General features: G+C 33.6%; 1 protein-coding gene across 1 annotated transcript; it reads right to left on the minus strand.

The window, feature by feature from the left end:
- Nucleotides 1–25849, minus strand: LOC105457209 (putative inorganic phosphate cotransporter). The gene is made up of 8 exons (XM_011701731.1): nucleotides 25300–25849; nucleotides 6488–6684; nucleotides 6146–6385; nucleotides 5517–5604; nucleotides 4929–5155; nucleotides 4054–4206; nucleotides 2931–3305; nucleotides 1–2829 (listed from the first exon to the last, which is right to left on the minus strand). The coding sequence occupies exons 1-8, from the start codon at nucleotides 25397–25399 to the stop codon at nucleotides 2644–2646; spliced, it is 1566 nt and encodes a 521-aa protein (XP_011700033.1). The 5' UTR covers nucleotides 25400–25849; the 3' UTR covers nucleotides 1–2643.
- Between the last annotated feature and the right edge of the window lie 1451 nt (nucleotides 25850–27300).

Genomic DNA, 27300 nt, shown 5'->3' on the forward strand with positions numbered 1-27300 from the left:
TTACGGCTGTATCTTATTTTATTTACTTGCAGTTTCTATTATCACATATGTTTTACAATCCCAACAATAAAAAACCGTGTTTAATGTTGCAACATCGCATCGTGTATCGCCCTATGTATGTACACTATGTATAAATGTTTTATATAAAAATATGGGATTTGCGAAATTTTGCATTAGATTACTTTATCTAACGGGGATAACTTTCCTCGTTACATCTCCCATCGAATGTGTCCCAAATCGATTTACATTCACAATTGTTGTTAATCGCGTTACACTACATAAGAGCTACAGTAAAGTAACTTTCAATTGACGTTTCTCAAGTTTATATGGAAATTTGCATACTTATGAGAATGTGGAATAACGTTCGCAAACATTTTGGCATTTTTCTCGTTAGGAATAACGCGAGAATTTATTTTAAGAATACATTATTTATAAAAAGAAAAACAAACGCTTTGTGTTGAAGGCACTTTTAGATACACGATCACAAGATGTTCGCATCGATTTTTCCTTCCAACAGTTAAACGTATAACGTTGTTGCCTAAATTTATTTCCCAAGTTTTTGTATAAAATTGCACGATGAATAAATTAACAGTGTTTTCAAGACATGTTTAATAATTTAATAATTCACTTAGTTTTTAAACAATTTGCTTTAGATTTAGCCCTGCGAGTGTTTCGTGTACGTTACATTACGTATTTCATTAAATAATGATCGATAATAATGTCGATTACAAGAAAATAAGTAGTTTCGACACTCGAGATCGTACGGAAAAAGAAATTACTGTCGTCAGAATTATTGTTCGATTTGTGCAGCTTAGAAAAAAAAAAGAGAGACTTATCGTTTATGGAAAAAAAAATGCATTTTACTATACAAGTGCGAAATCATTCAGTTTGACAATTTCTATTTTAATAAAAATGGAAGTAATGATCTTTTCTCTGTTCCTTTCCGTGAACGCTATATAAATAACTACGAGCAGTAACTTACATCTAATATCTATAACTTAATAGGGCTCCTACGCGCTAATATCTACAATATGTATAAACACCATTGTTGTATTGTATACACTGTGCTGCTGCTGTTCGCCTGGATTTACCAGATAAAGATCCGCGACCTCTCCTACAGGGGGATAAAACAGGGATTTGTCGCTACTGTCATCCCCCTTTTTAGGCCATACACGCAGGCAATACAAAATGGCAGTAGTTACAATAAAAAAAAGTGATGTACCAAAGGAAGATAAACGATGAGGATCTTTACACTCTAATACTGCTGCCACAAGTTTGTCAAGTTACACAAATTACGAAACCTATCTTGAAGATGTAATCGGGGAAACGCTATATGGACAGATCCTTTCCCGCCGTAATCGTTTGTTAATCTACTCTAAATTCATCGTACGAATCTCAGCGCATATATCCCATTTTACGAAAGTAGCAAAGCGGCCAATGTGTGCTGTTACAAAGTGGAAGACCGAGATTAAGTTTCACTCGAACGCGGAACGACTGTGAAAAGTGCTCGAATTAACGGAGAGCCGACTGTGTAAATCGTGAAATATACAATTTTACTGGGATACACAGTATAATATATACCGATTCGATCAAAGCTAGTATTACGCGAATAACAATAACCGTATATCACAATTGAGTTTAACATCGTCTCTGATAAGCACAAACTTTCTCTCTCACTCGTATATTCAAGCAACAGTGATATAAAATGCGATTTGAATATTCTTAATTGTATGGATAATTTTTGATATACAGTCGATACCTCGATAACTCGAAAACTCGAAGTTTTTTCCTTTAAAAGCCATTATTATAATCTGAAAATTATGAAATCACGTACAAAGCTTCCGTAAGTCGAATTTTCACGTTAATTATCTCTCGCTCACACTTCGATAAGTCGAAACACATCTATAACTAGAGGATTTTATAGCTCCTCCCTTCCGAGATTCCGAGTTATCGAGGTTCGACTGTACAAAATTAAGAAATAATTTAAATGACTGTAATTTTATCAGAACTACATCCGCTTTGTTGTCATGCTCAGCAATTTTACGGGAATTTCGCTAATTTGCAAGTAACAGTTTTCACTTTATTGTTCCTTTTGAGAATCATCTCTCCCATCGTTTTTCCAACATGCCAGTTTCTTAAAGTGTGACTTCCTAATTCTACATAATACGTAAGATTATTATGTAAAAATTGATAAATTATAAAATACAACAAATGACGCGAAACGAAGCTTATAACAGCATGATTATGAGTATATTCTACATGCATCTTTCTCTCCTTCCTTTCCTCTCTCTCTCTCTCTCTCTCTCTCTCACACATACAAATTCTTTTACGCAAAACGCACGATATATAATATTAAAGCAATTGATACACAACTTTTGCAATCCAATACAAAAGTACAAAGACATACAATGCGAATTGTGACAATTATCATGAAAATTTTATATCTTTACGGTAAAAAAAAAAGAAAAAGAAAAATACAATTCTGAGATTAACTTAAATGTAGTCGTTTGTTTCGAATGGCTAGATAATAGGGAGGGAATGAATATGCGTAAACAGAAATGGCTAAGTGGACACAATCGTCACGTCATCAGTGTCGACTTCCTCGTATCACCCACTGATCTTATTGATAAAATATTCAACTTGTCAATGTTGAGTTTCGTTCACGATTTTTATACTGTCCAATTGATTCTTCTCGTTCTTGTCGTCATCCTTGTCTGGACTGTCCCACGCCTGCCTCTGACCGGATCCGAAAATTGCGTAGAACGCCGCACAAAAGATGTAAATACCAGCGCAAATCATAAATACGATCCTCCATTTTGCTTGTGACGGCTAAAATATAATATTGCATGTAAGTATTATTGCATTTAATTACCAATTACGCGTATACCTCGTCATTTCGGCGTTTTAAAGGACTAATTGTATACATTTACCGATTTGGCAATAACTTCCCCAACGGTAATCGGTGCGAGAAGCCCAGCGAGATTGGCGATGCAATTTGTGAAGGACATTAAAATCCCGGCAAACCTCGGAGAGACGTCGAGATGATTAACTTTAAAACCGGAGTAAATAGCGCCATTCAAACCAACTCCCAGTGTAATAATGGTCACTGTCAACCAGGCATTGCAACCGGTGTACGAGGCAGCAATCAATGCGAAAGCCGGTGCAAACTGGCCGATGCTGTTAACGATCTTGCGAGTTGTAGTGTGAGTAAATTTTCCCGAAGAGATCATCCAATCGGCGACGTGAGAGATAAACATGGAAAAGAGCCACATGGCGAAGTACGGGAGTGCCGAATAAATACCATTCTGAAATACAGAAAAATGATTGATTTAAAAAAAAAATACTTTCTTTTCTCCAATTTAAGAATTTTATTCTAATGATGGGACTTACACGGAAAGAATTTCCTTTTAAAATTTAACCTGAAAATCACGTTAATCGTAAGACAACCTAGTATTTCGACAAATTATTTTACTGTGTACTACAATAAATTTGTATATTAAAAAAATTAGTAGAAATTAGAAAGAATAATGAAAATCATATAAAATTCGTCGAAATACTTAGATGTTGTCCTACGATTAACATGATTTTCAGGGTAAATTTTAAAATAAAATTCTGTGTATAATTTAAAGCCGATAACTGCCGAACGGCAGTTTTAAGAAAGGTTTTTCGCGGCAAAGGATACTCTTTCGGTAGTTTGTCAGACCTCCGGAGAGGAGACATATGAAAGCAGGCGTATGAAAATTTGTTGGTTCTACTGCACGGAATTTTATTTTAAAATTTACCCTGAAAATCATGTTAATCATAGGACAACATAGCATTTCGACAAATTTTATATGATTCTTTTAAATATATTCTACAACAAATTTATTGCAGTGCAGAGTAAAATTTGTCAAAATACTATGTTGTCCCACGATTGACAAATTTTTCAGGGTAAATTTTAAAAGGAAATTCTCTCCGTGTGGGAATCAAATCCGGCGTAACAGACCAGTGCGCTGTCTGCTACGTCACGCTCGCGCTCCCAGTTTAAATATATCATTCATTAACATTACTTACTTTTTTGATACTAAAATGAAGAATCTGTTTCATGAATGTCGGAAGTTGAGTCATCAAAGTTTCGTATCCATAATTCTGACCCATATGTGCCATCAGAATAGCCCAAAATGGTAACGAGGTTGCAATGGACTTCCATGGCACAGGAGGCGACGACTAAAAGAAGAAAGAACATTAATTATCTCAGCTTTGCCGTTAGAAGAAATCTGTTATTATAAGAAGTAGATTAAGAGTAGTAGATTAAGATAAATATTCATTTACAGTGTGGGTACTCAGATTTTGTAAAAGAATTCCCTGAAAATTCCCGGATTTTCCAGAAATTTTATTCAAAATTCCAGGTAAGATTAGAAAATTTCTCAATACAGCTTTAAAATAAATTAGGCACTAAGAGTTCTAATAACTTGATGCGTGAAACAATTTAATCTTCTCACATATGTACAGTAGTTACATCTCCGTACAAAATTTTTCAAACGAACACGAAAGAGATTGTATGAAGATGTAACTACATATGTGAAGATTAAATTGTTTCACGCACCAAGTTCTGCGTTATTAGACTCTTAATGCCTGATTTATTATTTCCGGATTATCGTTTTTTTTAAGAGTCTTCATATAGTACACGTCAATTTTAAAATAAATTAACTTTCAATATCAGGGGCCTTCGATATGCGGCCACGTTTATTTTCTAAAGGGATAAAATTAAATTTTAAAAATTCAAAAAATTTCCCTGAGTACCAGTAAAATTCCATGAGAATTCATGATTTTCAAGGGTAAAAATAAAATTCCCTCAGAATTCCAGGTTTTTCCGGTAGTACTCTGATTTAACATGACAAAAGATAAATGTTTAATTAATGGCGAAGAAATGCGAGAGAATAACTCACAGATATGCCGGCGCTACCCCAGAGAGAGCTAAGTATGAACTTCTTCTCTTCCTCTGCGATGGTCGGATGTTGCTCGGGATCCTCGTAGACCCACAGGAGAAACGCTACGCACCAGAAAGTGCCAATAACGCCGAACACGTAGAAAATAGATGGCCAGCCACCTACCAAATCCCAATCGGCCAAGAGGCCACTCAGTGGCATGGATATTATCGTGCCGAACTGCGCACCTGTCGGATACGAAGAGAAAAAAAAAATGCAAAAGAACACAATTAGTAATCGTCATCGAGCGTCCGATCCTCCTCTTTCTCTTTTTTTTTTTTTACCAACGAAAAAAAACCTTGTAGACGTGAATGGTTATAAAAGAAGGGTAACTCGAGAAATTGAAAAGGTCCACGGTCCACGGTCCACAAATCCCGTCGCAGCAAGAAGCGCGTGCGTACTCAGTAGTGACTCGATGCATCGAAATGTGCCCCCAGAGGACAGAGAGGAGGGATTCTCGCGCGGCGAACTATAGCTCTCTCGACTCGGTACACGGCGCGAAAAATCGCTACATAAAGGAGTGAATGAAATCGCACTGAACGAGCTTACCGGCATAGACAAAGGCACCCATCCTGCTCCGTTCGTTAGGTGGTATCCACTTCGCCAGCAGTGCGTGCGTGCAAGGCACAATAGGACCCTGCAATAGGGATTAATCCATTCCTAGGGGGAAGGAAATACACCCGTACAATCAAAAAACGTTCACACTCAAACGGATCAGTAATCCTTTAAGCTTATGACTATTATTTATAATTACTTATATTTATTATTATTATTATTATTTTACTATGTTAATGTAATAGTAATAAAGCTAATGTACCAAATATGTCTCTGCAAATACACAGAGACTCTTATGCCTCATCAAAAGTTTGTCAATAATGCATAATGTATAGAAGATAAGGATTGAAACAAAGGATAAAGAAAATATATAATGCTTTGTACAATGCATATCCCTTTGTGTCAAATTTCTTTTTTTCAACGTTAAATTGTGAAATTTTTATACTTACGAACGAATTGAAAGTTGCTCGCAAGCAGTAAAGTACAATAGGTATTTGGAACAACAGATAACCGATCCCGAAACATCACACATTCTCATCTTCGCTCGCTCTTTTCGAGAGTCTCAATCAAACTATTAACGTTGTAACGATGAGAGATTTTTCGAGGGATGCGTTAACACTTACCTCTCCTAAGCCCTGTATGAAGCGGACGATTATCAGCGGCCAGTATCCCCAATACGCGGACACTGGCACTAGCAATCCGAAAATCGAATTGATCAACATGCCGACCCCGAGGAAGTATTTCGCGCCGTAACGCTTGGCAAGTATACCGAACGGTATTTGCGTGATAACGTAGCCCCAGAAGAATGAACTCAGGAGATAGCCCTGTTGCTTGTTGTCCCATACAAATGGCCCGTCGGCGCTCTGTACAGACAAAGACGCGCGCATTTTTGTATCTTTCTCCGTCACACAAATTTTCGCAATGTCTCAGGAAAAAAAGAACTATGAAATTTTGTGTGTACTCACGCGCTCGGCAGCGTCGGTTTCATTGGCGAGCTTTCCGCATTCCTCGACCTCGACTTTTATCAGCTCATCGGTATTCTTGATGGCTGTATGATTGACCATCGCGACGATAGCCACGGACATATTGGTCCTCATTATGTAGGCATTCGCCATACCGAGGAATATCATGAAAGTCACCATGTGACGTTTCCCAAATCGAACTGAAAGAATAAGAAAAAAACGTAGAGTATTATTATACTGCGCGGGTATTATAAAAGTGAGATGGACGAAATGTTGTGTAACATATCTCGTATTATGTTATACTCAATATCCTTTATACAGGATGTTCCGAAATTCGCGAATCAAAATGTTATAGCAAGAAAATCTTCGAAAAATTAAGTAAAAAAATTATTTGTAAATTTTTAATTTAAGCAGCAGTTTTTGAGATATAAAAGTTGAAATTTATTTTAGCCAATTATAAATTACGAGTAAAAGGAATCATGTCCCTGAACGCGTCGATAGTGCTAGTGGTCGCGTACTTCATGCGAGTACTAATCTGTAATTGGCTAGATTTAAACTCTTATATTTATCTCAAAAGCTATTGTTTAAATTAAAAATTTACAAATAACTTTTACTTAATTTTTCTTGCTATGATATTTTGATTCACGAATTTCGGGACATCCTGTATATTAAAAATATCTAAATTCTTATCCGCACTTCTGATTTTAATTACAAATTGAAAGTCTCAACTTTTCTAAAGAAATTATTTCTAAAAATAACAATCTCTAAAATAGAGCACTGTTTATATTGTGCCTTCTTGTTAAAAATATCTGCGTAATAATAAGTTTTAAATTAAAATTCTAAACATTGTATGAAAACCTTAATCGAGAAGGTTCAAACTACATAAATTATTAGAAAAGCCATATGCGGTCTTGGTGCTTGGTAATATTATTTTTGTGTGAATCTTACAAATTTCCAGTTCAGGCATATTGCGCGTCACATATTCGTCGGTCTTGAAACACAGCTTCATACTGAATCCGAATTATGTAATATCACAATTAATTTGACAAGCAGTTTGATAACTTTTGATGCTAATGAGCATCTTATTTTTAATAATTATTTCTCCTGTGGAATAACTTATTGCAAAAAATATTATCTCAGTTAGGATTTGAACCTGGAACTAAAGTAATTAATTTTCGCAATAAGTTATTCTACAGGAAAAATAATCATTAAGAATAAGAATAAGCTCATTAGCATCAAAAGTTATTAAATTGCTTGTCAATTTAATTGTAATATTACGTAGTCCGGATAGCACAGTAAGCTGTGTTTCAAGACGAATGTGTGACGTGCAGTATGCCTCAACTGGAAATTTGTAAGATTCACAGAAAAATAATATTAAGCAGAAAAATAACATTAAGACCGCTTTAAACCGCATTTCTAATAATTTATGTAGTTTAAAATTCTAAAGGTTTTAGTCGCCCCTATTCGCGGAAAATTCTACTTGAAAGTAAAATAAAATCGACGATCACAGAATTTGTTATTACGCTTAATGCGAATATTCCCAAGAGTATTTTGTGTGTATATTGTCTTATATAATATATGTAATGTATTCTACGTTTTGTATACACGTGTCCTTTAAATATTGTTGTAATAATTATAAAGATAAATTATAAAGACATATCGTTATTGACACTCCTGAGATGTTCGCCAAGACATATCCTGTAACTAGTTAATGTGAGGATACTCTGCCAAATTTTCACGGAAATAACCGAAGGACGAATCGCGGGACCAATGCCGAGGTGAGGGTTACGCCAAAAAAGATTATGACGCGAGTTAATTGAGTTGTGAACTATCAACGGAAACGTCGCTACAAATGCTAACACTGTGTAGAAATGATCATATGAAGACATCACACAATTTTTGTAATTTGACAAACAATTTCGTTGCTCGTAGAATGTTATTTGATATTGTTTTAAACAGCATAAAATTATATTTTGGGATTCACACAAATCAATTCCATTTTTATTTCAAATCTTTTAATTTATACTTAAATTCAATGCTTTTTAAGATCGTAATTCGAAATCTTGAAAGAAAAATCAACGTCATAGCATTGCAGCTTGTATAGATAAGAAAAAAATAAATCTGTTGAAAATACGATATTTCTCTTTTATTCAAGTTACGGAATAACATCGATTTTATTTTCAAGGATCGACAAAGTTCGCGCAAATCTCACGTAAACCTCTTCAGAACTTTTTGTCTTTTTGCAATGGAAACTGTCGAGATACTTTGCGCGGCAATCAATAAAGATGAGTCATTAGATCGTAATCGATTGTGTGTAAGGCATATGTAAACATCATCGCGTAATGTCTGCTAGTTTCATTGTTGATAATTAACAATTAAAAATCCGTATAAATTACGAAATACAAAAATGTTGTAATATTTCACGTCGACGACCCACGATACATGTGGTACACTTAATCAAAGTCGACGTAAAAAGATCAAATTTGGCATCGTACACAGTTGAAAAATTTGTTAAATTTAACACGTCTGACACGTCCCAAACAGTCCACTCAAATCTTTGTGTTAATTTAACGCAAGATGGATATGTTAGAAATTAACACAAACATTATGTAAAATTAATACAAAAAATGTAACACTTTAAATACAATTTGGAAACAAATTGTGGAAACATTATTCTTCAGTAAAATTAACAAGTATATTTATCTTTTATTTCATTTATCTTAAAATTTACGGTTTGAAACTACTTTATTTTTATGTTATTTATTCACTTGCTTATAAATTGTGTTATTTTGACACTAAGAAATATTGAATTTAACACAAAATATTTAAATAACATAATCACATTATGTTAATTTCACAAGCAAATATATGTTAAAAATTCGACACAAAATTTTAGCAAGAACGCGAGTGAATCGTTTCCAACATAAATACAAAATGTTTTTTTACTGTGATGTATCGTTGATTGATCGACGATCCGCCAATTAACACTCACAGAGATGTGGCGAATAAGATGTCGAATGTGCGCACATGCGTGTAATTCAATATGTTCAAGTGCCATGACAAATATCCGTGAAAGAAAAATGTTAAAATGTTTTACTTTATTAAGTATATAAAGCTACATGAACCGAGTAATATTCCACGAGTTCGAAATCGTGATGATATAATATGATGTAACACCGTTTTTCGTAACGGTATTTTTTTATTTAACGTCTTTACGCTAATCAATACTTTACATTACGGTGTTATCGGTATCATTGTTATCATCAGATAGATTTCTTTTTTAGCGTGAATTTTTCTATATTTATTTTCACAAGATAAAAACGCGTCAGGAGATGATAAGAGTAACAACTTATTACAGGTTTCAATATTATTTATATCTTGGAGATTGTGTGATTGAAGTAGAATCCACTTCAACGATGAAGATCGAAAAAGGCAAGACGAAATTAAAGCAAATTATTCTTCCATTTATAAATTATCGCCGTTATAAATTATCGCGTAGAAAGTATGCATACGTGAGACATTTACTATTTATTATAGATGACCGCCTCGAAGAGACGACTCTAATTGACCGTTATGCGAATCAGAAGACTTCATCTCGTCTTATCTAATCAACTTTAAATAAGAGTGTCCACAGTTTCTCTCTCCCTCTCTCTTTCTATCTCTAAATGCAATCGGTTCTACTTGACCGCGGTGAGAAACCTTTTGAACGATATGCGAATCATCGTCGGCTACAATGGAGATAATTACATTAGTGAAGAATGACGAGCATCACTCTAAAGGGACCGCCGCCGAGTAAGTACTCATCGTGATATTTATCACCGGTAGTTTAGTGCATGAGTCATACCGCGTATAATCGATAGCGTAATCCCTTGCATATCATTTATGGGCTGACTTTAGCTACAAACATGAGATTTCTTTAATACAATTGATTTTTTGTTGGAAGAAAAATTAAATTTCTGACAAAAATCTGCAATCAATTTAGATATATTTAATAAAAATTCAATTTAAAAAAATGCACCATATCTCTCTCTCTCACTTTTTGTAATTTTCTAAGTTCGAGATTAATCCCAAATATCTTTGTAACCAAGCGACTTAAAAATGATAAAACTTACTTTATAAGTAACTTAAGAAAAAATTATCAATAAGATAACAAAATTATCAAATTATGAAACTTTTGGAAACTTCCGTAAAAACACGAAAATTACTAATGCCTCAGAAAAATGCAGTATTCTTTTTATTTTTAGATATCTAATACGTATACACGTTTATCTACCTACGCCCCTCTATGTACACAAATGCCTTGTCGCAGCTTCTACGTGTTATGTTAGCAATTACGATCGCTAAGAGACTGCGTCACACCAGAACAAATGATTCCTCCTTTTTTTTCCTCTCATTTCCTCTCAGTCGATGTTACAAAACCTCACGGCCGATTACACTCGACTGGTGCCTTTCTTATCACGCTCAGATTAACACCGCGCTCTCCTAGACGTTGCCCCGAGAGAGAGAGAGAGAGAGAGAGAGAAAGAGAGAAAGCAAATAAAAAGAAAAGCAAACGGAGGAAAATAAGATAGGAGGCGAACGTCGAGACGAAGGAAACGCCGCGTTGGATTGATTCGCTTCAATTCGCGCAAGTGTTTCTAGGAATAAATTTCAACGCCTACTCGCCAAACTAGCTTAAGTCAATTGACATCGGACGACATTCTCGTTTGCCACTTAAATCGACTAATTCTCCCCAGTGGCCTATGCATAATTATCCAAAACCTAACCACGTCACGTTTGTTTCTTCCTTCTTTTAATTCTCCTCTCTTACTTGCCGTCCTCCTTAAAATCGCGGTATTCATATTATTCGCTATAAAAGATAATCATTTGTCACTTATCAATTATAAAACATGTCTCCCTTCTGATCAGGTTTTTAAACCTCACAACTTTAAATGTTACAAAGAATTAAACATGTATACACGATATATACTTATGTATATTCTTTGAGTGTAGTTTACGTAATACCTGGAAAATAATTATGGAAGTAATTATGATAATTATTTAAAATATGCACATATTTCTGTTCTTTTGGTCACGCACAGAACAGAACATTGCCGATTGTTAAATAGAAAAAAAAGGAAAGAAAAACATTTTTGTTAAGTTTCTTTCTGTCTCATATATACGCTTTTCGACGCGCTTTACAATTAGTAATTTTACAAGAGAAAATTGCGTAAGCACATTCGAAAAGTATATGAATGCGCTTTATTAATTGTGGAATTCTTGCATTTGTAGTTGCACATCACTTACTGAGTCCGAATCAATTATAGTATCAATATGCGAGGTTACGTTGTTCGAAAACGATCTCCCATTATCTTGGATCAAACGTTTGACCTTACAATTACGTCAGTATGATTGTAGGATTATTAGCTAGGGTTTGATTAATATCACGGGGATAAAGTTTAAAAATAGATACTGCTATATTTTCCATGATTTTCTTAAACTTTTCCATAACTTTATTTTTTTCTTATTAATGAAAAAAAACATTCGATAAAAAAATTGTCTGTCACATCAGTTTATTGTTATTGCATAAAAATTATTAATTATATTCAGAGATATATTTAAATTCTTTCTGCTTTAGTTCAATAATTATATTTATTAAAATCTCTCTCTCTCTCTCTCGCTTATTTATAGTATTAGTATCTAAAATTTATAATTTACCATTTAAAGTTTTATTTTTTAATTAAAAGTTATCCTTGTAAATCGCTTATATTAAAATCAAGGATTTAAAAACCACCCGAATAATATATCCCAAAAATATGCAATAACAATAAGAATATCTTTCCGATAGAATTTTGAAATCATTTATAATAAAAGTTCGTAGTCTAATAAAAGTCGTAGGTCTTCCAACGGGCTTCCAGAAGCCATCTATGTAAACTTGGGAGCAAAAAGACTACAGATTATATGAAGAAGAGCGTGAGGACAACTTACATATATTATGTCAATTATGTCAATGTCCTGCGCTTAATCTGTAAAAGACAGATCCTGGAACCGCAGTTTCTAAAATCCAAAGATTTTGAAGAAAAAAGGATGAACAGTCTCATTAGTCTGATGTCTAATACAAGGCTGAAATTGCTAACATAATCTTAGAAACCAGCAGGGAGTCAGAGAAAGAACTTTTAGATCTAAAGTATCAGGATCTTTCGCAGGCCCACCCGCTTTTGTCTACTATAATACTTTTACTATAATAAAAGTTTGAATAATTATTTTTTTTCCAAAAGTTTCAGATTTTTAATATTAAATCAAAATAAAAAAAAATTGAATAAAGATTTTACTACTTATTAGATAATTCCACAAAATTAAATCTCAATTTAAATTTCTAAAGGGCCGTCTGCAATAAAAGTATAATAAATCGTAAAAAATTGACTAATCATAGTCGAATACCTATGAGAAGAATAATCGATTATGATTAGTGAATTTCTCAAGACTTACGACTTAATACTCTCATTGTAGACGGACCCTAAGAAATTCGATAAAGAGAGGTTGTTACGTAAAAATTATCCTCTTACTTTTTATCGTTTTTCCGAGATATTCTTTATTTACAAGGAAATAATCTTATTCATTGTACGCAACTAGATGTGACTGATGATGTGATTGACGCAACTGATGATTTAATATCGTTTCCATTTAAATTTGCGTACGTTTCAATTCAAGATATCGGAAGGATTATTGAGTAAGAATTCGGCTGCAACAGTTGATTGACGGCCAATATTTTATTTATATAAACGCGGGGGGGTCGAAAATTTTTCCACGCCTGAGCGTGGAGCGAAATCCGTGGGTGAATCATTGATAAAATAACTGTCGAGACGAAAGCTCATTCGTTGATAAGTGAGAATGAAGGCCAAGACGCGGAGGGTTTATTGGCCCGGATCCAGTCGCGTTTTATCCGTGACCGCACCGCCGAATGCGCACTCTCGTGCATTTCATAAGCACGTTTTTAAACCCCTCGCAATATACAGTATAAATGACTTATATCGTTAATGTCATTTTATTTTTGTCAATATTGTTAAATTTTATTGCCAGCAATAAATAAGTCATTTATATAGTTTCAACCTTAATGAGTATTTGCTGCAAGTTTAATGGACATTTTACGCGCCAAATCGCCAAATAGCGTTGTAAAAAGTTGTTTATAACAAATGTTTTTCAAACAACTTTACATAACTTTATTCATCTGTCATCAGCATTTGACCTTTAAAATAAAACCCGTTTAATTACATTAAATTTAATTACATTAACTTTAAGCAGACATTAATTTAAAGTTTGTCAAGTATATTAATTGATCCTCAAATACCAATTTAAAAAATTTCAAAGCAAATAACGATTACGATTAAAATAACGCTTTGCAAATTTTTACAACAAAAATAGATATTAGAATTAAGCAAAAAAATTAGCAAGCTATTATAACGTGTATGTGTGGACAAAATAAATGTATGCAGAGTTCGCAAAAAGAAAATGGTAATCAATGTTGATCGATTGCTTACAAAAAAATCATGAATCCATCAGATCCTTAAGAAAATAAGTGTGCAGATAAATGAGTGCTGCCATTAGATCGTCTATGACGCATTACACTTGATCAATAATATATATATGTTTGTTAAATTGTATTTTCAAAAACAATTTAAAATACCGCTAATAAAATCAATTCCATTATTCTGTACATATCACATCCATGCTCTCCCATTTAAAAAAGAAAACTATAAATAAAACAAAAACAATAAAATAGAAAAGATTTAGGCCAATAAAATAAGTAAAACTTTTTTGATTGATTAATTAATACAAAAACTGATAATTTAATAATTAACAAATTGATGGAACGTTTCGGGTTATTTATGATGATGATAGCTAAGTAAGCCGAAACGTTTCATCAATTTGTTAATTATTAAATTATCAGTTTTTGTATTAATTAATCAACCAAAAAGTTGCTCGTTTTATTGGCCTAACTCTTTTCGATTTTATTGTTTTATACATACAAGTGGTAAATAATTTATAACTTAAAACAAAAACAATTCAAAAGAATCTATATTATATGTATAACTTATATTTTTATCCGTATCGTCGTTTTAATTCTTCACGATTATTTAGGAATATGTGATTATAGTGATAGACGATGAGAGAAAATTTAAAGATGCATTGGTGGATCGTAAACTAAAATATCGGATATCTTTAATGATATTGTGATAAAAGAAAAGGAAATAAACGGAATTATATGTAACGAAATGTAAGTCGGGATCATGCATCATTCGATATTATTAGGTCTGCGTCTATTCTTATACACAGGCCAACTTCGGTATGTCATTTACACAGTTAGGGCGCGAGTTTCCTCCTAAGAGTCCGAACGCATTGCACTTCGTCCTGCACTGATCGTATAATGCATCACGATGCGTCGGGAAACACGCAGCGTCAGCTCAAGCCCAACCGAGCGAAAGAGCTATCAAGACATGACAATCACGAGCGGCATTCGTCGTCGCTACATTGATTTCAACAATCTGCCAAAGGCCATCCGAATCATGTTTCGGCAAACTCGATGATATTCGACGCGTCATTCAGATTAATTTTCTTAAATGCGTTTTCAGCGCATTTAAAATATGTCTGATTGCGTTAGTATACAAAAAAGAAGTTATTGTTACGTTGAAAAGAATATCATATATATAACTATTGACATATTAGGTTTGAGGTTTCGTCTAGAGCTACTACGTGAATTTTATCGATGCATTAATCACCGCGACGTGAGAAAAGTCCTAGAAAGAAATATGCTGACAGTGATATCAATCACGTGATATTTCCTTCCTATCGCATTATTAATAATGTTTTTGTCGAATCAATTTACATATAATTTAGAAAAGTACAGAATAAAAAAACCCAATTAATTTTTGTCAATATTTTTTATCAAATATATATTTTTGACAATATATTAGCTTTTATAAATATTTATAAAAAGTTGTATTTCCTTGAAAAAGATATGCTAACACAAATAATGTTTCTCATTGGGTCGCCTTCAATTTGGCTCAAGTAGCGTTATTTAGTATTTGCAATGTAGAAACACAAGAAAAAGGAATTTGTGCTGAGTGAACTAAAGTTATGGTGAATCGTTTTTTTTTTCAGTAAAAATTGAAAAATCTGTAAATCTTCATATAAGCCATAAACCGAGTAAACAACATCAAAAATCTCATTTTTTAAATATGAAATATTTCATAGAAATTTTACACCAAATAAAATAAGTAAAACAGATATTTTATTACTTTTTTAAATCAAATTTTATTTTATTTTATTTTCAAATTATACATTAATTTTCTGTCTTTTACTAAGTATTTTAATAACTGCAAGAAAACGTATGTTATTAGAATTTTTTTAAATTTTTACGTCCACTGGATTCCTTATAATAACTATTATGTACAACTATTATGTAGATATTGCATATTTATTGATAACTTAATATAATTTTATTTTTTTAGGAGAAAGAATTTAACACAATAATATAATAAGTTTTTGGTCATTAAATCAATATATTGTTCACAGAAGTGAAAAGCATATATTCCCCCTTAAAGAAATGATTAAAACAATAATTTTTGTATTTTTGACATCATGCTTATCTTATGAAATATGTTTTGAGCGCAAATGCGTAATGGTTATTCAAAATTTAAGCATCAAAGCAAAATTCATTTAGATCATCAAGAAAGAAATCATTTTAAAAATCAAAATAAAAATGAAAATGATGATTTTGCTGTTTCTTGGTTTAACGATCCAAACAAATTTTGCTTTGATGCTTATTCAACTTTGAATAACCATTGCGCACTTTGCGCTCAAAAACCATGTTTTATAAAATGTGCATGGTGTAACAAATACTTTTGTTTTATCTCTTATCTTTTATATTAATTATCTTTACCTTAAAGGGAAAGATGGTTTTCACTTCTGTGACCAATATATTGATTAAATGGCCAAAAAATTGTATATCATTGTACAAGATTTTTTCACTTAAAAAAAATGAAGTACATTACTATAAGGAATCCGTAAAAATTCAGAAAAAATTAAAATAACGTCCTCTTTTTGCAGTTATTACAATGACCTTGTGGAAGACAAAAAAATTAATGTACAATTTGAATATAAAATAAAATTTGATTGAAAAAAATAATAAAAATACTTGTTTTAGTTATTCATTATTTGGATATAAAATTTCTATAAAATATTTTATATTCAATAATAAATAAAATTTTTAGTGATTAACTTATTCAAATTGTAGCTTATATAAAGATTTATAGATTTTCTGATTTTTATTGAAAAAATACGATTTATTATAACTTGGGTTCATTCAGCACATAATTCCTTTTTCCTATGTTTCTTACAAAAAGTAAACGCTACATGAGCCAAATTGAAGACGGCCCAATGAGAAACGTTACTCATAAAAATTTATATACGCATGTAATTACTTTACGCGTTAAATAATCCGATAAATTATTTTTTCCTGTTAAAAATAATTACTCGATGGGTTTTTTTTAATATTGCTTTTGTCAATTAAAAGTTAATAAAAATGCAAATTATCTAAATAATCACGAATTGAAGACTCGTATTTCATAGAGTCTCAATTAGCGAAGCCTCTTGAATATTCTCTATTAACATTTGGATCTGCGAAAATAATTGCGCAACAAGTTCCTCTTCCTTATGTACCTAACAGCGCCGGTAAGAGGAGACGGAGGTCCCGAGAGGGATTAACATCGATCAATCAGTCGTCGTGTATAAGTGTATATGTCGGGTCTGCACGTATGCGATCGGTCATTTCCAAGACGACCGTCATCGGGCACCTATACGGCGCGTCGTCGTACGTCGTCATCACTAGTCAAGCACGTGGTCGGGTCCGATGGAAATAGCTCCGGCATACCGCGATATAGAGGATATCGTGGTGTGCGTGAACGGTGTGTCTTCATTGTGTTGCGAAATACAGAGAAGCACGACGCGCCGAAAGAACGATTGGGAGAGACGAGACGAGACGGGACGAGACGGAAGAGAGGCCCGGACGGGAGTTGTCGCGCTGGAATGGCAAACCGCGAGAATTGACAGAGAGAGAGAGAGAGAGAGAGAGAGAGAGAGAGAGAGAGAGAGAGAGAGAGAGAGAGAGAGAGAACTGTGCCTCATGCACGTGAACATGTCTTACGATTACTCGTGACGTGCGTGAACACGAGCCGTGTATATACCTACCAGCGCGCATTGCGTGTACGATGCGTCGCGCGAATCGACGACTGCATACGAATGAAGATTCAGACGAGATTTAGACTCGATTGGGAAAGTGTTCATGTAATGGGGAAAAAAAACGTAACGAACGAGAGAACACGTGAATCTAGTGAAATAATTGAAATTGAATCAAAGTAGCACAATTTTGCGGTGATCACGATAAACTATTATAAAATAGAATAGCACATGTTGTGGTATTATTAACAGAAGCGACTATTAATTTAAATACAGTCGAACCTCGATAACTCGAATACCAAGGGAGGAGCTTCGAGTTATAGAAGCTTCGACTTATCAAAGTTTGAGTAAAAGAGAATTGACATGAAAATTCGAGCTTACGGAAGCTTTGTACGAGAGTTTATAATTTTTCGATTATAATCGCTTTTAAAGGAAAAAATTTGAGTGATTTTCAAGTTAGAGGTTCAAGTTATCGAGGTTCGACTGTATATATATAAACACATATACATGTGTTATTTAAAAAAATCATATTTATTCAATATTGTTGATTTTTTATGATTCACACAACGAAGATTTTACTAAACACATCGACTACAACATTTGATAGCTGCACATTTAATTACAACTTTTGCATGTAGTAAAAAGTGCTATATATACATTCAATACTGGAAGAAACGCGAGCAAGCAAAATATATATTTTATGCATTTCTAGAGAGAAATGCGCATAGAAGAGGGAAACTGTAACACAGAATGTGACGCACATCGGCACCTCACATATATCGACGTGACGATTACGCGAGCTTTTAAAACGGAGTATTAAATTGGTATCTTCTAGTAAAGAGGTTTTCAAAGAGCATATGGGAAATTTTAAATATATATGTTACATAATGCTACATTAATGTTATATTAAATTTACATGTTACATTAATACTAAAAATTATTGTTTCTGACGTGAAATGTGACGAATACGAAAGAAATGCGAAAATATTTACAAAACTTTTCATAGGAGCCAAAACATCTTTAATAAATTTATTTTGTTTTAATATATCATAATATGTAAATTAATGTTATTAATACGTATTTATAGAAATGTATCCATTATATATGAAAAATTTTAGCTTTTAATGGTCAAAATAATGTTTAGAAATAATAAGAGAATGTTAGGCTCTGATATAACAAATAAAAATGGAAAAATACTTAAATGCCTTTAAGAGCCGACGCAGTTCTTGTGGCGCAAATGATCCTTTGTTGTAGTGGTAAACGTTTCAACTCTTGAATTGAGTCCTCTTCGGTGCATACATCTCTCAAATCGCCGTAACATAAATTCCATTCTTCAATTCAATCCACTCCCTCATTCTTGATAATTAAATAAAAAACTGATGTGTCAATTAGAATTGAAAAGGTCAATGCTGTAAATGAAATCCTATACTGCGTATGTCTTGTAATACATATAAAATTATAAAGTCAGTATACTAAGTCAACGGATTAAAAAAGTGAGTAAATAAATAAAAAGTTAAAAGATTTGATAAGATTGTATAAGAATTTTGTAAAAAGATAAATTAAAACTTACACAGTAATAAACGAAGGAAGGAGCAAACGTGAACAGAACGTGTAGACAGTCTCCATGTTAAACAAATAACTGAGGGTGACTAGCGAGGATATTCTAGTTTGTATACAATATCCTCCCCTTTTTTTTTTAAAACGTTTGAAATGTGTCCACAATGACATTATAAACTAATCACAACTTTTTAAAATTGCTGATAATGTCGCAATAATATGAATCGAGAAGCTCCGTATCATCCTATAAATTCAAATCTTTTGATTGCTTTTTTATGTAAATCATTGTGTAAGTCTTAATTTAATTTATCTTTTTTCAAAATTCTTACACAATCTTATCAAATCTTTTAACTTTTTAATTACTTACTCACTTTTTTAATCCGTTGACTTAGTATTCTGAATTTATAATTTCAATATTACAAGACATACACAGTATAGGATTTCATTTACAGCATTGACCTTTTCAATTCAAATTGACACACCAGTTTTTGATTAAATTCCAGAATTAGGAAGCGGATTGAATTGAAGAATGGAATTTATGCTACGGCGATTTGAGAGATGTACTGAAGAGGACTCAATCCAAGAGTCGAAACATTTACTACTACAATAAAGGATCATTTGCGCCACAAGAACTGCGTCGGCTCTTAAAGGCATTTATTTTACCATTTTTATTAAATAATGTTTATTTCAATGTATTTCGATCTAACGATCCAAGATAAAGTAACTTCTAAATAAGTCTGTAGTTGTATACTGAAGCGCTATTATTATTATCGATAAATATAGAAAATTCATTGGACGGAAATCAAAACAATTTTTTTTTATCACGTAAGCATTAGTGCAATAGTGCCATGTAATCAATGATGAGACGAGGTGTGTCGCAATTTAGGTGTGTCACGTATAAGAACAAAATATATCCGATAAAGGCCTATCTTTCTCTACAATCAGAAATATAGACAAATATACACAAAATAGAAATTCGAGTTATTCAAGTAAATATCAATTGTTCACAAAAAAGCAAAGCAAAAGCAAAGACAGTTTCTTATGCCGGTAGAAATTAATTTTAGTAATATTATATGTAACATATAGCTATATACATAAAAATTATTAAAATAAAAAAATAACATATAAATTCTTTCACACAAAATATTATAATATTTCTTCGTGGAAATTTTTAAAAAAATCTTTTAAATAAGATTAGAATTTATTTATCAAGAAATAAAATATAGCGGTTATTATATGATACTTTCACTCAGAAATTCGTCTCAATGAAGACTGAACTTCGATCTGGTCAAAATATCGCCAATTTTAAATTTTGTTATCATCAGCAGTGATTTATGGTCACACGTATCGCCCCTCTGCTGCATTTGCAGAGATAAGTAAATTCGATAGGCAGCAAGCTATCGAAATGCGAGCGCAGACAACATATATTATAATTTTGATTGACATCATATGAAACTTGTGCAGAATATCGTTCTAACCTCCATCTGTTAATTCGCAAATTTTCCAATTCTAAATAATCTTTCTGTATAGGAAAAATCTCTATTTTAATACTTTATCAAACTAAACCTTTAATTCTTCCAATTCTTTCGATCTTAGAATTAATTTCGTGAACGAGCGAAGTCGACTTTAAATTATCCGAAAAATCAAATAAATTTTGTCTATTTTTTCATATATCCTTGAAATCTCTCATTTCGATAAAATTCCCGACTAATTCGCTGTCTTTATCTCTTTTTTTCTTTAGAAAAAAATAAATTCTGACGACAAATCCGCCGCGGATAAAAAATAAAGCTCCCTGTTGGGAACTTTGGAACATCTCTTTAAGCATGCCGAATGTGCAGCACACTGTACACTATTTTCGCGATAGCGGCTAAATGCACGAGTCATTCGGTGGCCTTGACGTCCGTATCGCGAGAAAAACGCACTTTGTTCTCGAATGTTTCTCGAGTCCGCGCGTCCGCCGAAAAACCCCGCGGCAATTTTCCTCGTAATCGCGACGAGCGGTTCTCCGTTCGGACAGAATGGCAGATATGTGTAACACGAACGCGAGATGGTGCTCCCGCGGAAGAGCGGATGTCTCGTATCTGTGTGCGCTCTTATCCAGATTACGACCGTGTCGCGATGCGTCATCGGCGAGACGGCGAGTGCTATGTCTCTCATCGCGTGCACCCGCGCTTTTTCTGTTAGTTAGCACGGTAAAATGCTCTTTAGACTAATCTCCCCGCGATAATGCGAGTTATTTCAATGCGGGGTAATGCCGTTTAACTATTCCGTTAGCTATTATCGTTTCTTATTGGTACACACGTTTCTATTAATACTAACCTCTGTGAAGTTAGCACCTCATTTTTTTAAAAATAAATTTAATAATTAAAATTTAATAATTAAAATAAATTAATACCAATGTAAATAATATTTTTGTAAATATTTCTATTAATAATTATTTATATTTATATTTATAATTACACTTCGTTTTACATAATTAATTTTACGTTGTTTAACAGAAGACTTATCTCAAATTTATCGCAACATTCCATATCTTCCATTGCTAATGAAGTTATGTCACCTTTAAATAATTACGTATTATAGTACATTTCATAAATTACAGATTCAACCATACCTTGTGTTTTTATAAAGTTTACTTCACACGTGCATTTTCTGCGTAATATAAAGAAAAATAAAAAATTATTTCTTATTCTTGCGAAATAAAATCCGTGCAAATTGTTTGTATCGAAGAAATAGATGAGGAATTGTACGCAATTATTTAATATAAAACATATAGTATAATAGTTAATAAAAATTAAGTCGAATAAAAATTAAGTCCCCTCCGGCAAAGTCAAGAGAACAAAAGTCATAAATTCTTTCGGAACGATTTCTGTCGACTTGAGACAGATGTGCAAGACAATAAACGAACGGCAACTGGGCACGTTTATTTCCATTTATTTTTTGCAGAGAGAGAGAGAGAGAGAGAGATGGAATAAAAAAAATCTTATATGTGTACAGTATATTAATCTTTTGCTGTTCTATGTTAAATTGAATTTGACATAATGCATTGCGGTACTTTATCGTATAATTTTTCAAGCATTCGATATGTAATTATAATCGGCAAACTATATTTTTGGGACTTCCGTAAATTCCTCCAAATTCCTAAAAACTCTGATCCCGCCGATTAAATAAAATTAACAACAAAATATGTTCGATTTTTACTTATTTGCAAGGAATAGTTCGCAAAGGATTAATGCAGTCGCGTACATGTAAAAAAAGCTGCGAAAATGTCGTTATTGCGATTGGATTTTATAGTAGCTTCCGAAATGTTTGATGTAAAACTTGATTACAGTAAATTTGCGCAAAGATTACTACGACATTTTCAACTAGGTTATAAGCAATTTAACATTAAAATAAAATTCAAATTGTAAAATATATAGGAACTTTGAATTTTAATAGCAATGCAACTGTTTTCAGTTTCATTTCGACGCGTAAGATAAAATCCGTAAAATAGCAGATGACAAAAAGTAAAAAAAAATTTCAGTGCTAATTTTTTTCGAGACTCGTGGAAATCTACAAGCAGCTGATCATCGCGCATTACAATTACGTAAACATTATGGAGAACCAAGCATTTTCTGTGAAATAGTATCATCACAAGGAGCATGAGTACCCCAGACCAGGATGATCCTTGTAAAAAAAATTCATGCTGCATACGTAAAACATTCTCGAAAAGAAATTTTCCTATTTAAAATTAAAAAAAGAAGAAAACAGATTATGAGGTAAAGGTCTAAACAGAAAACAATCAGATAATAATCAGAAATAATCATTTGATAGGGTATTAGCTTAGGTTTCAACTGCTTGTGGAAAAATTTATTTGTAAAAGATTTAAGAATAGAAATAAATTGTAATATGAGTTAACATTTCTAACATTAATTTTTTGGCAAGTAACATCAATCTGGCGAGTTTCAGATACGTCATGCAAAACTGTAACGCATCTGACAATGAGAAATACTCTAAAATAGGGAAAATTCTATTTTAACGTTTTCGCGAATAAATAATTAAAAAGCAAAATTTCGATGAGTAGATATCATTATTTTCCATTTTTAGGGCGACTTCGAGTAAGTTTTGATTATTTTAATCAGTAATCAAGTTATCAAAAGTAATATCTGTATTATTTCATTAATACGGACAAAATGATTAAAAAATTATCAAAATTGTAAATTAACTTTTTGTTGTACACAATATATACAGAAAAAAATTAATTTAGGGACGAATTCTATAGTTAGAAATCTTACTCTATAATAAGCAATTCTGTCGACATGAATAAAATAATACATTAACACTAGTTCATAAAAACAGTTTTTCTTATTACTTTGAACCGCACTACGTGTTTCTTATAGATTTTTGAATGCTGAAAAAACTATGTCGCAAGTTCTCCAAATTTCTCCAGCACATCGGGTTTCTAAAATAACTGAGATTTAATGTTCAAAAAATGGCTTTTTTGGCGATATTTGACATTTTTCTTGTAAAGAAGATTAAGATGATATCTTGAAATTTCAGATCAGAAGTTATAAATGTATTGATAACATCCCCTATAAAATGCATTTTTTTTAATTTCATTATCTTACTTTTTAGTCATGTTATGAAAGATTTAAGCTAGGAGCTATTTCTAATATGGGGATAAGGCAGCATCACATGGCATACGCGATCGGCAGCTACTTTGCCATTATTTGTTTCTTTTTACACTATTTCTCTTTCAGACAATTTTTGTGAAACATTTTTTTTAATTTTCTTTAAGCATTCAAGATGGGTTAAAATAAGCACCCTCTGTGTGTGTGTGTGTACATTTAATTTGTCACGATCAATTACATTAATTGTGTTATATGTGGATCGATAAGCAAACTAGGAATTATAAGTACATGCAACTTCATCAGACAAAAAATTTGTTATCTTAAAAAAATCCTGTATTTAAATTCTTCATAACAAGGCAGATGGCTAGAAAGTAAACTACTGAAATGGAAAAAATGCATTTTATGCGGGATGAAAAATTATTTCATGACTTTTTGATCGGAATTTCAAGATAACGTTAATCTTTTTTTACAAGAAAATGTCAAACATAGTGAAAAAACCCATTTTTGGGCATTAAATCTCAATTATCTTGCAATTAGAAACCTGATGTGCTGGGATTTTTTGGCTTGCGGCCAAAGTTTTCAGCATTTAAAAATCTACGAGAAACATCTAAGTCCGATTCAAAATAATTTTTTGCTGTAAACTAGCGTAATTTATAATTATCATGGACATAAATATGAAGAGAATGATTAAGTTTTTGTTATTTAATGCATGGAAAAAAAAGATTTAGATAAAAGAACGACAAAATGTATAATAGTTCGAAATTTTGCTTTAAGCTATTATATCGAATGAAATGATCATCGATTAAGTGAATGATATTCGAAATCAGGGAGAGAGAAAGAGAGAAGCCGAACGTGTCTCGGCACAGCTGAACACGTGGTCTGTCGCTGTCGAGACGAACATCGCGCGCGGGCGCGAGCATTCAGCATACCTCGTCTCGGATTACAGCGTTTCACGACGCGTGAGAATTACGGGGCGACCGAAGCCGGGATTTCTTTGGTAACGCATTCCGGAATCGCACGTCCGTTTGAATGTTTCGTCCAATCGCGACGAAAAAAAAGAGAGAAAAAAAAACCGCTCATTTTGCGTTAACGGAACGAATTTTCCGAGGAATTTTGAAATCGGAATTTTCCCCGTATCTTCGCTCGACATTTCCTGCGCGCGCGCTCGTCAGCTATTTTTATGCAGATTGATGTCAACGACGGAGTCACGTTTGTCCCGATCGCGGGTCGTCCGGCGAGAAAGAGCGAATCCGAAGAACCCGGGGGGGCTCTCGCACGGCGACGAGAATACCGCGGGAATATCGCGAGACGGGAACGTCGAGAGGGTTTTCCTCGCCTCCTCCTCGTCCCGTCTCACTCGAGCTTCTCCAGCTCCGCGCTTTGCAAATGAAATCGGCGGCCGGCGAAACGCGGCGCGACCGCGTGGCACATTACCTCTTTTTCTTCTTTTCCCTCGGTCGTCCTCGTCGAGCCCGACCTGGTCCCACACAAGCACGTGGCCATTTCGTCCCCTGTTCTCGCTACTGCCGCTCATCGCACGCTCGTGGGCACGTGGCACGAGGATGAGGAATGCGAAAAAAGAAACGCGGTTCGCACGGCGTTCCTCCGGGACGACAATAACGACGACGACGTCGACGGCGGCGGCGGCGTTCGGCGCGATAACACCGACTGTTGTACTCTCTTGCGCGCGCGCACGCGGTCCGCGGTCGTTCGGCTCTTAACTCGCAGTCCTCGTTCCGTTCAGGCGCCGAAATGAGCCAAGGCGAGAAACGCGCGCCTGCGTTCTCTTCTCCACCGCCGATCCGACGATGACGGCGACGATGACGTCGGTGAGGATTGCGTTGTACGATGTTAACGGTGGCAGAACGACACTCGCGGGCGCGATACGCGATGACAAATGTCGTACGGAAAATCGAGGAGGCAAGGTTAAGTCCCCGCGTGATACGAGGCGCACTTTAGTTATGCCGGGACACTTGTGTAATCGACCCGGCTTGTTCTCGCCGCTCCGATAACGACAGACCGACGGGACGAGCGAGCGGACGAAACCGGCTTCCGACTGGCTGGCGAGTCAGCTGCACTGGTCGCCCGGCCAATCGGAACGCAACGCGGCAAAAATTGTGATCGGTGGCGCTAAATTTAAATGGAGTTACAGGCGTGGAGATAGAGTGCTATTGGTGAAGCCGACAAATAGGGTAGAAACGTTCATTTCTAGGAAAAGTGACCTAGAGAAGTTAACAGTCCTTTTCTCTTAGAACATATATTACATTTATATATATGTAATATATGTTCTAAGCCTTTTCTATAAAACTTTCACCTCTTTTCCTAAGATTTATAAAGAGAAACCGGAGTTATATAAGGGAGAATTTACACCTTGACAGAAAAGCAGAAAACAGAAAAACAGAAGCCAATTAGAACTCACGCTGGTATGCAAGAAAAGTAGAAAACAGAAACTGTCGACTACTAGCAAACTACCAGCGCGAATTCTGATTGGTTTCTGCTTTTCTGTTTTCTGCTTTTCTGTCGAGGTCTGAATTCTCCCTAAAGGAAAGTGTCATAAAAAACAAAAATATATTTTTTAATTCTTTATTTGTCTTACCTACACTTTTACTTTTAAATTCTTTGAAAACTTTGTACTATTGAAAATTAGTTAAAGTTTAAAGAAGTTTAAATGACAAACTGTCTTTTTAATTTTACTGTTAAGATAAAACGGAAAACTTTCGGTTGAACTATAGTTATCTTAAATTTGTGCTTAAAAAAAAAATATTCTCATTTCACTAACTTTCAATATAGTTTCTCGAAATTTGCTTTAATGAATGTTATAATAACGATTTATTAATTTGCAATGAATCATTGGGAATATAATAACAGTGATTCAGTAATTACATGTGATAACAAAAGCGGTGTTTGAAAAACAGTTACAAATTCGATGAACATCTATCGAGCTTTGTTCCAACGAAACATATATCTGTACAAACATATATCTGAGAAACCGTATGATTAATTTTAGATTTTTGGGTTCAAAAGTTTATTGAATTTACTGCGTATCGTTTATTTTGTAATAGTCACTTGCTAGATATTAAGGTCATTAATCAAAGGAGCTTATGCATTTTGGGCGATGCAATTGGAAGCAATCGTTGAATTCACTTTTTTTTTACTCAATTTCACTTATTTAATCCAAGATCTTGAAGACATGCCAGTTTCAGATATCTGTTTAAAAGAAACTATGCATTTTAGGTGGTTTGGGGAACCTAACTTTTCTTCTTACTCAATTTTATACTTGCTGAATCCGAAAATCGTTAAAATTGTCTCAGCATCCGGGAAATACACTTTTTTCACATTTTAAAGAAAAAAACAATAATTTATTTTATTACTTTATCGAGCCATGTCAGCGAATTTCTTTCAATTTATTTTTATTAAAATTTAATCGTGGTCTTT

Source organism: Wasmannia auropunctata, unplaced genomic scaffold (genome assembly GCF_000956235.1).
Source record: "Wasmannia auropunctata unplaced genomic scaffold, wasmannia.A_1.0 LD335341.1, whole genome shotgun sequence".
NCBI lineage: Eukaryota > Metazoa > Arthropoda > Insecta > Hymenoptera > Formicidae > Wasmannia > Wasmannia auropunctata.

Bases quoted from the DNA above. Each gene is read 5' to 3' on its own strand.
- LOC105457209 (XM_011701731.1), bottom strand. From the start codon at position 25,399: ATGAGCGGCAGTAGCGAGAACAGGGGACGAAATGGCCACGTGCTTGTG. The intron at 4,207-4,928 runs GTGAGTTATTCT...TTCTTCTTTTAG, and splicing joins GGGGTAGCGCCGGCATATCT to TCGTCGCCTCCTGTGCCATG. The intron at 3,306-4,053 runs GTAAGTAATGTT...TCTGTATTTCAG, and splicing joins TTCATTTTAGTATCAAAAAA to AATGGTATTTATTCGGCACT.